General features: G+C 51.8%; 1 protein-coding gene across 1 annotated transcript; it reads left to right on the top strand.

Moving 5' to 3' along the window:
• Window positions 1-2,518: 2,518 nt before the first annotated feature.
• MNX1 (motor neuron and pancreas homeobox 1) lies at window positions 2,519-13,193 on the top strand. The gene is made up of 3 exons (XM_038755974.1): window positions 2,519-3,152; window positions 10,611-10,771; window positions 12,807-13,193. The coding sequence occupies exons 1-3, from the start codon at window positions 2,519-2,521 to the stop codon at window positions 13,191-13,193; spliced, it is 1,182 nt and encodes a 393-aa protein (XP_038611902.1).
• The last annotated feature ends 273 nt before the right edge of the window (window positions 13,194-13,466 follow it).

Genomic DNA, 13,466 nt, shown 5'->3' with positions numbered 1-13,466 from the left:
TCTATCCCAGCGCTTTGAACAGTTCTTGACACAGTAAGCGCTGAACAAATTCCATCATTATTATTATTATTATTATTGTTTTGACGTCTGTCTCCTCCCCCCGCCCCCGCACCTAGACTGTAAGGCCGTTGTGGGCCGGAATTGTCTCTCTTTATTGCTGAACTGTACCATGCAAGCGCTTAGGACGGTGCTCTGGATACAGTAGGCGGTCGATAAACACGATTGAATGAATGAATGCAATCTGTCAGAGCGTGCGCGGACACACACACTCACACACACACACTATGACCCAGGAGAAGACAGTCTGCGGCGGGCACTTTTCCTTTAATGATAATAATAATAGTGGTATTTATTAGGCGCTTACTATGTGCAAAGCACTGTTTTAAGCGCTGGGAAGGGTACAAGGGTACGAGAAGCAGAGTGGCTCCATGGAAAGAGCACAGGCTTTGGAGTCAGAGGTCATAGGTTCAAATCCCAGCTCCGCCACTTGTCAGCTGTGTGACCTTGGGCAAGTCACTTAGCTTCTCTGCGCCTCAGTTACCTCATCTGTAAAATGAGGATTAAGACCGTGAGTCCCACACGGGACAATCTGATCACCTTGTATCCTCCCCAGCGCTTAGAACAGTGCTTTGCCCCTAGTAAGCGCTGAACAAATGCTATCATCATCATTATTACAAGGTGATCAGGTTGTCCCACTGGGGGCTCACACTGTTCATCTCCATTTTACAGATGAGGGAACTGAGGCACAAAGAAGTGAAGCGACTGGCCCAAAGTCACCCAGCTGACAATGAGCGGAGCCGGGATTTGAACCCACGACCTCTGGCTCCCAAACCCGGGCTCTTTCCCCTCCCCGCCCCTGCAGGTTAAAGAAGGTTGAGAAGCAGCGTGGCTCAGTGGAAAGAGCCCGGTCTTTGGAGTCGGAGGTCATGGGTTCAAATCCCGGCTCCGCCACTTGTCAGCTGTGTGACTTTGGGCAAGTCACTTAACTTCTCTGGGCCTCAGTTCCCTCCTCTGCAAAATGGGGATGAAGACTGGGAGTCCCCCGTGGGACAACGCGATCACCTTGTAACCTCCCCAGCGCTTAGAACGGCGCTTTGCACATAGTAAGCGGTTAATAAATGCCATCATCATTATTATTATTTCCTCTGGAAAGAGCATGGGCTTTGGAGTCAGAGGCCATGGGTTCAAATCCCGGCTCCGCCACTTGTCAGCTGTGTGACTTTGGGCGAGTCACTTTAACTTCTCTGGGCCTCAGTCCCCTCCTCCGTCAAATGGGGATGAAGTCTGGGGGCCCCCCGTGGGACAACGCGATCACCTTGTAACCTCCCCAGCGCTTAGAACGGCGCTTTGCACATAGTAAGCGGTTAATAAATGCCATCATCATTATTATTATTTCCTCTGGAAAGAGCATGGGCTTTGGAGTCAGAGGCCATGGGTTCAAATCCCGGCTCCGCCACTTGTCAGCTGTGTGACTTTGGGCGAGTCACTTTAACTTCTCTGGGCCTCAGTCCCCTCCTCCGTCAAATGGGGATGAAGTCTGGGGGCCCCCCGTGGGACAACCCGATCACCTTGCAACCTCCCCGGCGCTTTGCACATCGTAAGCGCTTAATAAATGCCATCATCATTATTATTATTTCCTCTGGAAGGAGGATGGGCTTTGGAGTCGGAGGTCATGGGTTCAAATCCCGGCTCCGCCACTTGTCAGCTGTGTGACTTTGGGCGAGTCACTTAACTTCTCTGGGCCTCAGTCCCCTCCTCTGTAAAATGGGGATAAAGTCTGGGAGCCCCCCGTGGGACAACCCGATCACCTTGCAACCTCCCCGGCGCTTTGCACATCGTAAGAGCTTAATAAATGCCATCATCATTATTATTATTTCTTCCTCTGGAAGGAGCATGGGCTTTGGAGTCGGAGGTCATGGGTTCAAATCCCGGCTCCGCCACTTAGCTGTGTGACTTTGGGCGAGTCACCTTAACTTCTCTGGGCCTCAGTCCCCTCCTCCGTCAAATGGGGATGAAGTCTGGGAGCCCCCCGTGGGACAACGCGATCACCTTGTAACCTCCCCAGCGCTGAATAAACGCCACCGAGCCACGCCGCTCCTCCACCTTCTCTAACCTGCAGGGGCGGGGCGGGGGAAAGGGGGCGTGGCCTGTCCGGGATCGGCTGTGGCCCCGCCCCGAACTGGTAACAGGGGCGCCTCTCGACCAATCACAGCGGCCCCCTGCGGTTTCCCCGCCCCTCCGAGGCCCCGCCCCCTCCCGGGCCGCCAATGGGCGCCCGCGCCGCGCCTTCAAGTGAGAAGAGTAGCGCGGCGGGGCGCAGTTACTATCGCTCCATCGACATTTGGCGGCGGCGGCGGCGGCGGCGTCTCCCCCCGGGGATCGGGTGCCGGGCGCTCCGGAGTCCTCGGCCCCGGCCGGTCCATGGTGGTCGGTCCGGATTGATTTCCCGGCCGTGCAGACGCCCACAGGGACCGCCCCCCCCCCACCCTGGAGGCGGCCACCGTCCCCGCAGGAGCCGATGGAAAAATCTAAAAATTTCCGGATCGACGCTCTGCTGGCGGTCGACCCGCCGAAAGCGGCGGCGGCGGCGGCGGCGCAGACCTCGCCGCTGGCGCTGGTCACCTCCCTGTCGGCGGCCGCCGCCAATGCTGCCGGTGGGGGTGGCGGTGGCAGCCCGCAGCCGTCGGAGCGGGTCCCCGGGGGGCCGGACTGCCCCCGCCCCGACAGCCCGTCCCCGCCGCGGATCGTCGCGGCGCACTGCGGGCTGGTGCCCAAGCAGGGCTTCCCTCCCGCGCCCAGCCACCATCCGCACCATCACCCGGGCAACGCTGCAGCCGCCGCCGCTGCAGCCGCTGCAGCCGCCGCCGCGGCCGCGGCGGGAGGGATGATCCTGGGGCTGCACCCGAGCCAGGGCGGCGGGGGCCTCCCCGCCCAGGCGGCCCTGTACGGGCCCCCCATGTACAGCTACTCGGCGGCGGCCGCCCTGGCCGGCCAGCACCCGGCCCTGTCTTACTCCTACTCCCAAGTGCAGGGAGCCCACCCCGCTCACCCCGCCGACCCCATCAAGCTGGGCGCCGGCACCTTCCAGCTGGACCAGTGGCTCAGGGCGTCCACCGCGGGCATGATCCTGCCCAAAATGCCCGACTTCAACTGTGAGTAGCCCGGCCCGGGGAGGGAGGAGGCCTGCCCAAACTGAACCCCTTCCTTCCTCTCCCCCTCGCCCCCCTCTCCATCCCCCCATCTTACCTCCTTCCCTTCCCCACAGCACCTGTATATATGTTTGTACGTATTTGTTACTCTATTTTACTTGTACCTATCTATTCTATTTATTTTATTTTGTTAGTATGTTTGGTTTTGTTCTCTGTCTCCCCCTTTTAGACTGTGAGCCCGCTGTTGGGTAGGGACTGTCTCTATGTGTTGCCAGTTTGTACTTCCCAAGCGCTTAGATGATGATTACTCTATTTATTTATTTTACTTATACATATCTATTCTATTCATTTTATTTTGTTAGTATGTTTGGTTTTGTTCTCTGTCTCCCCCTTTTAGACTGTGAGCCCGCTGTTGGGTAGGGACTGTCTCTAGATGTTGCCAATTTGTACTTCCCAAGCGCTTAGTACAGTGCTCTGCACATAGTAAGCGCTCAATAAATACGATTGATGATGATGATGATATCTATTCTATTTATTTTATTTTGTTAGTATGTTTGGTTTTGTTCTCTGTCTCCCCCTTTTAGGCTGTGAGCCCGCTGTTGGGTAGGGACTGTCTCTATGTGTTGCCAGTTTGTACTTCCCAAGAGCTTAGATGATGATAATTACTCTGTTTATTTATTTTACTTGTATTTATCTATTCTATTTATTTTATTTTGTTAGTATGTTTGGTTTTGTCCTCTGTCTCCCCCTTTTAGACTGTGAGCCCGCTGTTGGGTAGGGACTGTTTCTATGTGTTGCCAGTTTGTACTTCCCAAGCGCTTAGTACAGTGCTTTGCACATAGTAAGCGCTCAATAAATACGATTGATGATGATGATGATTACTCTATTTTACTTGTACATATCTATTCTATTCATTTTATTTTGTTGGTATGTTTGGTTTTGTTCTCTGTCTCCCCCTTTTAGACTGTGAGCCCGCTGTTGGGTAGGGACTGTCTCTATGTGTTGCCAGTTTGTACTTCCCAAGCGCTTAGATGATGGTGATGATTACTCTATTTATTTATTTTACTTATACATATCTATTCTATTCATTTTATTTTGTTAGTATGTTTGGTTTTGTCCTCTGTCTCCCCCTTTTAGACTGTGAGCCCGCTGTTGGGTAGGGACTGTCTCTAGCTGTTGCCAATTTGCACTTCCCAAGCGCTTAGTACAGTGCTCTGCACATAGTAAGCGCTCAATAAATACGATTGATGATGATGATGATTACTCTATTTATTTTACTTGTACATATCTATTCTATTCATTTTATTTTGTTGGTATGTTTGGTTTCGTTCTCTGTCTCCCCCTTTTAGACTGTGAGCCCGCTGTTGGGTAGGGACTGTCTCTATGTGTTGCCAGTTTGTACTTCCCAAGCGCTTAGATGATGGTGATGATTACTCTATTTATTTATTTTACTTGTACATATCTATTCTATTTATTTTATTTTGTTGGTATGTTTGGTTCTGTTCTCTGTCTCCCCCTTTTAGACTGTGAGCCCGCTGTTGGGTAGGGACTGTCTCTGTGTGTTGCCAATTTGTACTTCCCGAGCGCTTAGTACAGTGCTCTGCACATAGTAAGCGTTCAATAAATACGATTGATGATGATGATGATGATTATTTATTTATTTTACTTGTGCATATCTATTCTATTTACTTTATTCTGTTAGTATGTTTGGTTTTGTTCTCTGTCTCCCCCTTTTAAACTGTGAGCCCGCTTTTGGGTAGGGACTGTCTCTAGATGTTGCCAATTTGCACTTCTCAAGCGCTTAGTACAGTGCTCTGCACATAGTAAGCGCTCAATAAATACGACTGATGATGATGATGATGATTACTCTATTTTACTTGTACATATTCTATTTATTTTATTTGTTCGGTTTTGTTCTCTGTCTCCCCTTTTTAGACTGTGAGCCCGCTGTTGGGTAGGGACTATCTCTATGTGTTGCCAATTTGTACTTCCCAAGCGCTTAGTACAGTGCTCTGCACATAGTAAGCGCTCAATAAATACGATTGATGATGAGTAGCCCGGCCCGGGGAGGGAGGGACAACTGTCTGACAACTGCGGCCTGGCTCAGTGGAAAGAGCGCGGGGTCTTTGGAGTCAGAGATCGTAATGATAATAATGATAGCATTTATTAAGCGCTTACTCGGTGCAGATCAATCATCATCATCATCAATCGTATTTATTGAGCGCTTACCGTGGGCAGATCACTGGACTAAGCGCTTGGGAAGTCCAAGTTGGCAACATATGCAGTCCCTACCCAACAGTGGGCTCACAGTCTAAAAGGGGGAGACAGAGAACAAAACCAAACATACGAACAAAATAAAATAATCAAATAAAAAAATCAATCGTATTTATTGAGCGCTTACTGTGTGCAGAGCACCGGACTAAGCGCTTGGGAAGTACAAGTTGGCAACATATAGAGACTGGTATATAGAGAGTTCTAAGCGCTGGGGAGATTACAAGGTGATCGGGTTGTCCCCCGGGGGGCTCACAGTCTTCATCCCCGTTTTACAGGTCCTGGGTTCCAATCAATCAATCGTATTTATTGAGTGCTTACTGTGTGCAGAGCACTGTACTAAGCGATTGGGAAGTACAAGTTGGCAACATATAGAGACAGTCCCTACCCAACAGTGGGCTCACAGTCTAGAAGGGGGAGACAGAGGACAAGACCAAATATATTAACAACAAAATAAAATAAATAGAATAGATATGTACAAGTAAAATAAGTAGAGTAATAAATACGTACAAACATATATACATATATACAGGTGCTGTGGGGAAGGGAAGGAGGTCCTGGCTCTGCCAATTCTCAGCTGGGTGACTTTGGGCAAGTTACTTCTCGGTGCCTCAGTTACCTCCTCTGTCAAATGGGGATTAAGACTGTGAACCCCCCGTGGAACCACCCGATCACCTTGTAACCTCCCCAGCGCTTAGAACTGTGCTTTGCACATAGTAAGCACTTACTAAAATGCCATCATTATTATTATTATTAACTGGCTCATTCATTCATTCAATCGTATTTATTGAGCGCTTACCGTGTGCAGAGCACTGTACTAAGCGCTTGGGAAGTACAAGTTGACAACATTTATCCATTCAATCGTATTTATTGAGCGCTTACTGTGTGCAGAGCACTGTACTAAGCGCTTGGGAAGTCCAAGTTGGCAACATATAGAGACAGTCCTTACCCAACAGCGGGCTCACGGTCCAGAAGACTCGTGCCCCCCTTCGTGCTCCCCTTCCAGACTGTGAGCCCGTTGTTGTAGGTACGGACCGTCTCTATAGGTTGCACTTAATAATAACGATGATGGCATTTGTTAAGCGCTTTCTACGTGCAAAGCACTGTTCTGAGCTCTGGGGAGGATACAAGGTGATCAGGTTGTCCCACGTGGGGCTCACAGTCTTCACCCCCATTTTACAGAGGAGGTCACTGAGGCACAGAGAAGTTAAGTAACTTGCCCAAGGTCCCACAGCTGACAAGTGGCAGAGCCGGGATTCATTCATTCATTCAATCGTATTTATTGAGCGCTTACTGTGTGCAGAGCACTGTACTAAGCGCTTGGAAAGTACAAGTTGGCAACATATAGAGACGGACCCTACCGAACAGCAGGCTCACAATCTAGAAGGGGGAGACAGACAACAAAACAAAACATATTAACAAAATAAAATAGGATAAATATGTACAAGTAAAATCAATAGAGTAGTAAATATGTACAAACATATATACATATATACAGGTGCTGTGGGGTGGGAAAGGAGGTAAGGCGGGGGATGGGGAGGAGGGGGAGAGGAAAGAGGGGGCTTAGTCTGGGATTTGAACCCATGACCTCTGACTCCCAAGCCCGTGCCCTTTCCACCGAGCCACGCTGCTTCTCTTACTCCCAAGCGCTTAGTCCAGTGCTCTGCACACAGTAAGCGCTCAATAAATACGGTTAAATGAATGAATCAGCCTTCCAAGCCCTGGCGCCCAGAGGAAAAGGCCGCAGGTGGGGGAGATTGGGTGGGGAGAAGGAGGGGAAGGGATGTATCATTCACTCAGTCGTATTTATTGAGTGCTTACTACTGTGTGTGCAGAGCACTGGACTAAGCGCTTGGGAAGTCCAAGTCGGCAACATAGAGAGACGCTCCCTACCTAACAACGGGCTCACAGTCTAGAAGGGGGAAGACAATCAATCAATCGTATTTATTGAGCGCTTACTGTGTGCAGAGCACTGTACTAAGCGCTTGGGAAGTACAAGTTGGCAACATATAGAGAGGGTTCCTACCCAACAGTGGGCTCACAGTCTAAAAACAAAACAAAAGATCGAATTATTAGCCACCTTCCCCTTCACCATCTTTTTTATTTCTCCTAATGGGAAGGGGAGAGTAGATGGAGAAAGATAAAGGCACCACTAATCAAAATCTCACCCACCTCAATTGCATCCATCCGGGTGATAGTATTTCGGGGAAAAGGAGGTGTCAGCCATGGTGCAGGATCCAGTGTGCGTCCCCTGTGGCCCCCACCCTTTGGGCAGAGGGAGGGACCCTGCAGAGGCGGCAGTGTCGGGGGGATGTGGGAGACGCGGGGTCCCTAAACCTCTTCCTCCCTGCCGGACGATACCGTGCGGATCTGCACGGATGGAGACGGGGTGTAGCGTTTGGCCTGGTCGGGGCCGATGCGTCTTTTGTCACGAGATGGAAACGGCGTTTCCCCGTGACCCATCTCCGCAATAACTGGACCCGCGGCCTGCCCTGGGCTTGTGGTTGGGCGGGGGGAAACCCCTACAAGATCGCATTTCTCTAGCCACGTTTTCTTACCAAAACGCTCCAGATACAGGCAGGCCTGAGCCCGCAAGAAAAAAAAAAACCAAAAACATGCCTTCCCGGGCTGCTAGGCCGGCCCCTCCCCCGGGAATTGCGCCGGGGCCTGGTTTTTCAGTGATGGTCAAGGGCTTAGGGACTGCTACTACTCTGGGGACGATTACAGAGCCCTCTGGATCCCCATCGCCCTGGATGTAGGTGTAGATTTCCCAGCATCAGGCCAGCAGAGAATTCAGGGATGTCTGTCCTTCTCTCTCTCTGCCTCTCTCTCTTTCTGTAAAACATATATATATTTGTAATTATATATATATATATATATATATATATATATATATTAGTATCTGCTGACCCAAACAAAACGGGTATATTGTTTTCCTTCTCAGTGGTTTCGTAGGCAGGGGAGGAAGCGTGAACAATTAAAGAAAGACCTGTCAGAATTGTGAGTCTTTGACAGCGAGTCGCAGTGACCAGGGCAGTGGTAATAGGAGGGTTGGAAAATCACAGCCCAGTGAGAAAATACCAGGCGGGTTTCTGTTTGTTCACCGGACACTGGTCTCTCTTTTTTTCTTCCTTTTTTTACCCCTTCTGGCTATTTTAGCAGGTTAGTTCCAAACTAGGTAGTAATTGCATTCTCCTCTTCCTCTCCTTCCATTCCCCCTCCCCTTTCCGCATCCCAGTTGGGGTTGAGAGGGAGTTGGGGGTGGTGGTGGTGGTGGTGGTGTGTGTGTGTGTGTGTGTGTGTGTTTGCATGTGCATTTTCGGAAGCAAAAGAAAGATGCAGAAATGACTCTAGAACTGGTTCTGCATGTTTCAGCAGCCTGCAAACTCGTTAGTGACTGCAATTTCCCCGATCAGTTAGGGCCAAAATCCCAGCTCAACTGATCGACCTGGTCAAATGATCAAGGCAAAACCTTTTTATTTATGTCATAAAAAGGGGAGGAAAAAAGCAACCCCCGTCCAGAGTTGTGGGAGCCCATGTTTCCCCCCAGACGGGGATATTTATCCCTTTAGATTTTTAATTTTACGAACCATCTGCCCGAATGGGAGGCTTTTGCTACCGCAGCTGGGCAGATTCTAGTCTTCCTCGAAATCCAGGTAGATTTCGGTGTGAAACCGTGGTGCGAGGGCCCCCCGTCGCTCTCCACCTGCCCTGCAGTTTTCTGGCCATTTCTCATCCCTCCGGCCGCCCTTCTCTCTCATTATGCCCGGATGACTCCCTAAAATCAACAAGTAACTTTTCCCCCAAAATCAAGTCATCGGCGTGGTTCGCCCCTATTTCGAAGGGCGTCTAAAAACAGATCCGGGGAGTCACGGGAGCTCCTCCCCAGAGGTCAATCCACCGGATGGTGATGGGGATTGGTGTCTCTGCCCCGAGCGAGCCTGCCCTTCCAATTACCGGAGGCTCCAACTCAACGAATAACGATGATAAATAATCGTCAGGACCTGAATATGATGGAACGGGTGTCTTCTGCGGGACGGGCCCTAGTTCGTTTACCTTGAGTAGCTTCTCCGCCTCGGCCCCCCTCCGCCCTGCTGGGCTGCAATTCCCGGAGGGGTCGCGTCGTGGCCTCTATTTTAATTAAAGTTTCTTAATGGACGGCCGGGCTGGGAATTCCGAGCCTTGTTTCCCTAAAGCGGGGGGCGGGGACTTGTAGCTAAAGCAAATTGCCCTTCCCCCGGGAGGCTGAGCTCATCCATCCAGGAGCCCGGTGCTTTTCCTTTTCTCTGCTTCTCTTCCTTTCTTTCTCTCTCGCTCTTTCTCCGTCTTCATTGTCTGGCACTCGTTAGACGCCCGGGAAATCAAGGGGAGTCTCATTTTTGAGGTCATAAAACTCCCTGTGATGCAACTGTTTGAAATTATGCAGATAGGGCCGCGGCCACCATCTCGGATTGCACATTAGCCAGATGAAGCCAGCGCGCCCAGTCTCTAATTTGCGTAATGAGTCGTTGGCCTAAAGGGGCCTTCGGATACCTCCGAGGGGCAGGGAGAACGACTGAAACGCTTTTATTTTCCCCTCCCCACGTTACCCTCCAAACGCGGAGGTAGGAGGACGGGGTGGGGGGGATTTTGTTTCTTCTGTGGGAGAGAGGTGGGTGATCTGACCCCCGTGACCCCGGGACTCGGGCCTGGTTGGGTTAGTAGAAGTGATGGTATTTATTAAGTGCTTACTGGGTGCAGAGTGGTGTATTAAGTGCGGGGGAAGAAAACACAGTTTGGAATTAGACTCGGGAGGCTCGCAATCTAAAAGGGAAGCGGTCTGGGATCCAAAACTTCCGTGGCCACCGGGACGTGTATTGCGGGTCTATGCGGACATTGTAGGGGTCGAGACCCTTCAGAGATTGGGGCGGGGGGCAGGTGACTCCAAACTGGCCCCCTCCCGGTCTTTTCTATCGCCCACTGTGGCCCACCAGCCCGGCTCTGTCGGGCCTCGCCTCCTCCTGCGGTTCACGCCCGGGTCAGGTGGCCCCGCGCAGAGATACTGAGGCTTCGGGAGAGATACTGACCCTTGCATGCAAACCGCTTTTCACTTTATCCGGTGGCTGGGGAGGTAGACTGAGGCTAGAGTAGGAGGCTACTATTTCCAGCGGGCCCCCGGCCCACCGCCTGTCTCCCCTCGTGTCTCCGCAGCCCAGGCGCAGTCCAACCTGCTGGGGAAATGCCGGCGGCCCCGCACCGCCTTCACCAGCCAGCAGCTGCTGGAGCTCGAACACCAGTTCAAACTCAACAAATACCTGTCCCGGCCCAAGCGCTTCGAAGTAGCGACTTCGCTCATGCTCACCGAGACCCAGGTATTTCTGCTTTAACGCTTTTTTTCCTCCTCTCCCCTGACTCTCCGCCCCCTTCATTCCTATCCTCTAGAAGGAAACCCCTCGCCCCCCCTCCCCACCCCCAATTGCTCCGAGCCCTCCCTCCTGAAACACACACACACACACACAATCAATCAATCGTATTAATTGAGTGCTTACTGTGTGCAGAGCACTGTACTAAGCGCTTGGGAAGTACAAGTTGGCAACGTATAGAGACAGTCCCTACCCAACAGTGGGCTCACAGTCTAAAAGCGGGAGGCAGAGAACAAAACTAAACATACTATCAGAATAAAATAAATAGAATAGATATGTACAAGTTAAATAAATAGAGTAATAAATATGTACAAACATATATACAGCTGCCGTGGGGAAGGGAAGGAGGTTAGATGAGGGGGATGGAGAGGGGGATGAGGGGGAGAGGAAGGAAGGGGCTCAGTCTGGGAAGGCCTCCTGGAGGAGGTGAGCTCTCAGTAGGGCCTTGAAGGGAGGAAGAGAGCTAGCTTGGTGGATGGGCAGGGGGAGGGAATCTACACAGTCTACAAGGAGAGGAAGGTTTCTCTGCTTCATAGCCTCCCACCCTTTGTAAACCTCCCACCTCCAACTGGCCGAAACTCACCCTCATACAACCCCTGTGCAGGTGCAGCTGCACACACACAAATATCTGGAATTGCCCAGTGATCTAGGGAAGAAGAAAAATTATTTGACTCCCTGTCCCTTCTCCCTGCAAAGCAGATTAACCGTGCATGGCTCCCCACTGTGGCCCAGAGGGTTTGCCCAGCTCCCCAGGGATTCCCCTGGGGATTCCTGAGGATGGGGCAATGAGGGAAGGAGGAGCCCGTTGTTAGGGAGGGATTGTCTCTATCTGTTGCCGAATTAGTACAGTGCTCTGCACACAGTAAGCGCTCAATAAGTACGGTTGAACCAATGAAAGGAGAAGGTGGTGGCCGCTCTTAAGAACCTTGGAGTGGTTAGTTCTTCAGCATCTGTGCCTGCCTTGGTTCCTGGCAGGTGGCAAGAGAGAATTGAAGTCACTTGAGGTCAGGGGAGTCTGGAGGCCGGGGAGGACCAGAGACAACGCTGCAGAGGGCTGCAGTGGGCTGCAGCCAGGGTTAGGCACGGTTGCAATCCCTATCCCTATGTACTAAGTGCTTAGTACAGTGCTCTGCACACAGTAAGTGCTCAATAAATACGCAGAGGGCTGCAGCCAGGGTTAGGCCTGGTTGCAATCCCTATCAATCGCGGACTGGGGGCGGGGGGGGGCGGGGTTAGGGAGATCTGAATTGCGGTACCAGCGTGACTTAGTGGAAAGAGCCCGGATTTGGGAGTCTGAGGACATGCGTGCTAATCCCGGCTCTGCCACTTGTCTGCTGTGTGACCTTGGGCAAGCCACTTAACTTCTCTGTGCTTCAATAAATCAATCAATCATATTTATTGAATGCTTACTGTGTGCAGAGCACTGTATTAAGCGCTTGGGAAGTACAAGTTGGCAACATATAGAGACAATCCCTACCCAACAGTGGGCTCACAGTCTAAAAGGGGGAGACAGAGAACAAAACCAAACATACTAACCAAATTAAATAAATAGAACAGATATGCACAAGTAAAATAGAGTAGTAAATATGTACAAATAAATATGTGCTTCAGTTACCTCATCTGTAAAATGGGGATTAAAACTCTGAGCCCCAAGTGGGATGAACTGATTACCTTGTATCTACCCCAGTGCTTAGAACAGTGCTTAGCACATAGTAAGCGCTTAACAAATACCATAATAATAATAAGGAGCAAGCACGGACTCCAGTGGAGTCTGGCATGCAGGAGAAGCGTGTGTGTGTGTGTCTCGGGGGTGGGGGCGACGGACGGGAATGTGGGCCTGGATTACACTAGTGGAGGTCTGGAAGGGAGGAAGAGGGGCAGAGTCATTCCAGATCCTACTGGAGTGGCAGATTGCCGAAGGGCACTAAAAAGCACGGTTGGGGCGTGAGTCTCTAACGCCGATTTTTCCCCGTGAACCCCGCAGGTGAAAATCTGGTTCCAGAATCGTCGGATGAAATGGAAGCGGAGCAAAAAGGCCAAGGAGCAGGCGGCGCAGGAAGCCGAGAAGCAAAAGAGCGGGGGGAAAGGCGGCGGCGGCGCGGGGGAGGAGAAGGAGGACCTCCAGGAGGAGGAGGAGGAAGAGGAGGAAATGCTGCTGCCTCCCGAGAAGAGCGGCAGCCGACGCTTGCGGGACTTGAGGGACAGTGACAGGGAGGAAGAAGAGGACGACGACGAGGAGGACGAGGAAGGGCATTTCTCCTACAACAACAACAGCAATGCTCATTCATCCGACTGCTCCTCGGAGGAAGAGACGCCCCACACGAGAGCGGGAGGCCCCGGGGGTCCCGGGCACCAGCCCCCTCCTCAGTGAGCACCCCTCTTAGCCTGCTGGGGGGGGGGCTCGGGGCGGGGGGCGTCCTCCACGCTCTGCCCTGGCCACCTGCTGAGCTCCAGGCCGCACTCCGCCCCTGTCAGGTCCTGAGCACAGTAGGCGGTAGAAGCCCCTCTTATATGGCCCCTTCCCTGCTCCCCCAAGCCAGTTAAGGGTTTCACATCAGGGGTCTCATCGAGACCCCAAAAGAGGGTCTCCCTGGCGTAGGGGCCGCAGCCTTCGACTGACCATCCGCTGGGTTCCGGCCACCCA

The sequence above is a fragment of the Tachyglossus aculeatus genome, chromosome 13, assembly GCF_015852505.1.
Source record: "Tachyglossus aculeatus isolate mTacAcu1 chromosome 13, mTacAcu1.pri, whole genome shotgun sequence".
In the NCBI taxonomy this organism is placed as follows: domain Eukaryota; kingdom Metazoa; phylum Chordata; class Mammalia; order Monotremata; family Tachyglossidae; genus Tachyglossus; species Tachyglossus aculeatus.
This window is presented reverse-complemented; position numbering and strand designations above follow the sequence as displayed.

Bases quoted from the DNA above. Each gene is read 5' to 3' on its own strand.
- MNX1 (XM_038755974.1), top strand. From the start codon at position 2,519: ATGGAAAAATCTAAAAATTTCCGGATCGACGCTCTGCTGGCGGTCGAC. The intron at 3,153-10,610 runs GTGAGTAGCCCG...GTGTCTCCGCAG, and splicing joins CAAAATGCCCGACTTCAACT to CCCAGGCGCAGTCCAACCTG. The intron at 10,772-12,806 runs GTATTTCTGCTT...TGAACCCCGCAG, and splicing joins TCATGCTCACCGAGACCCAG to GTGAAAATCTGGTTCCAGAA.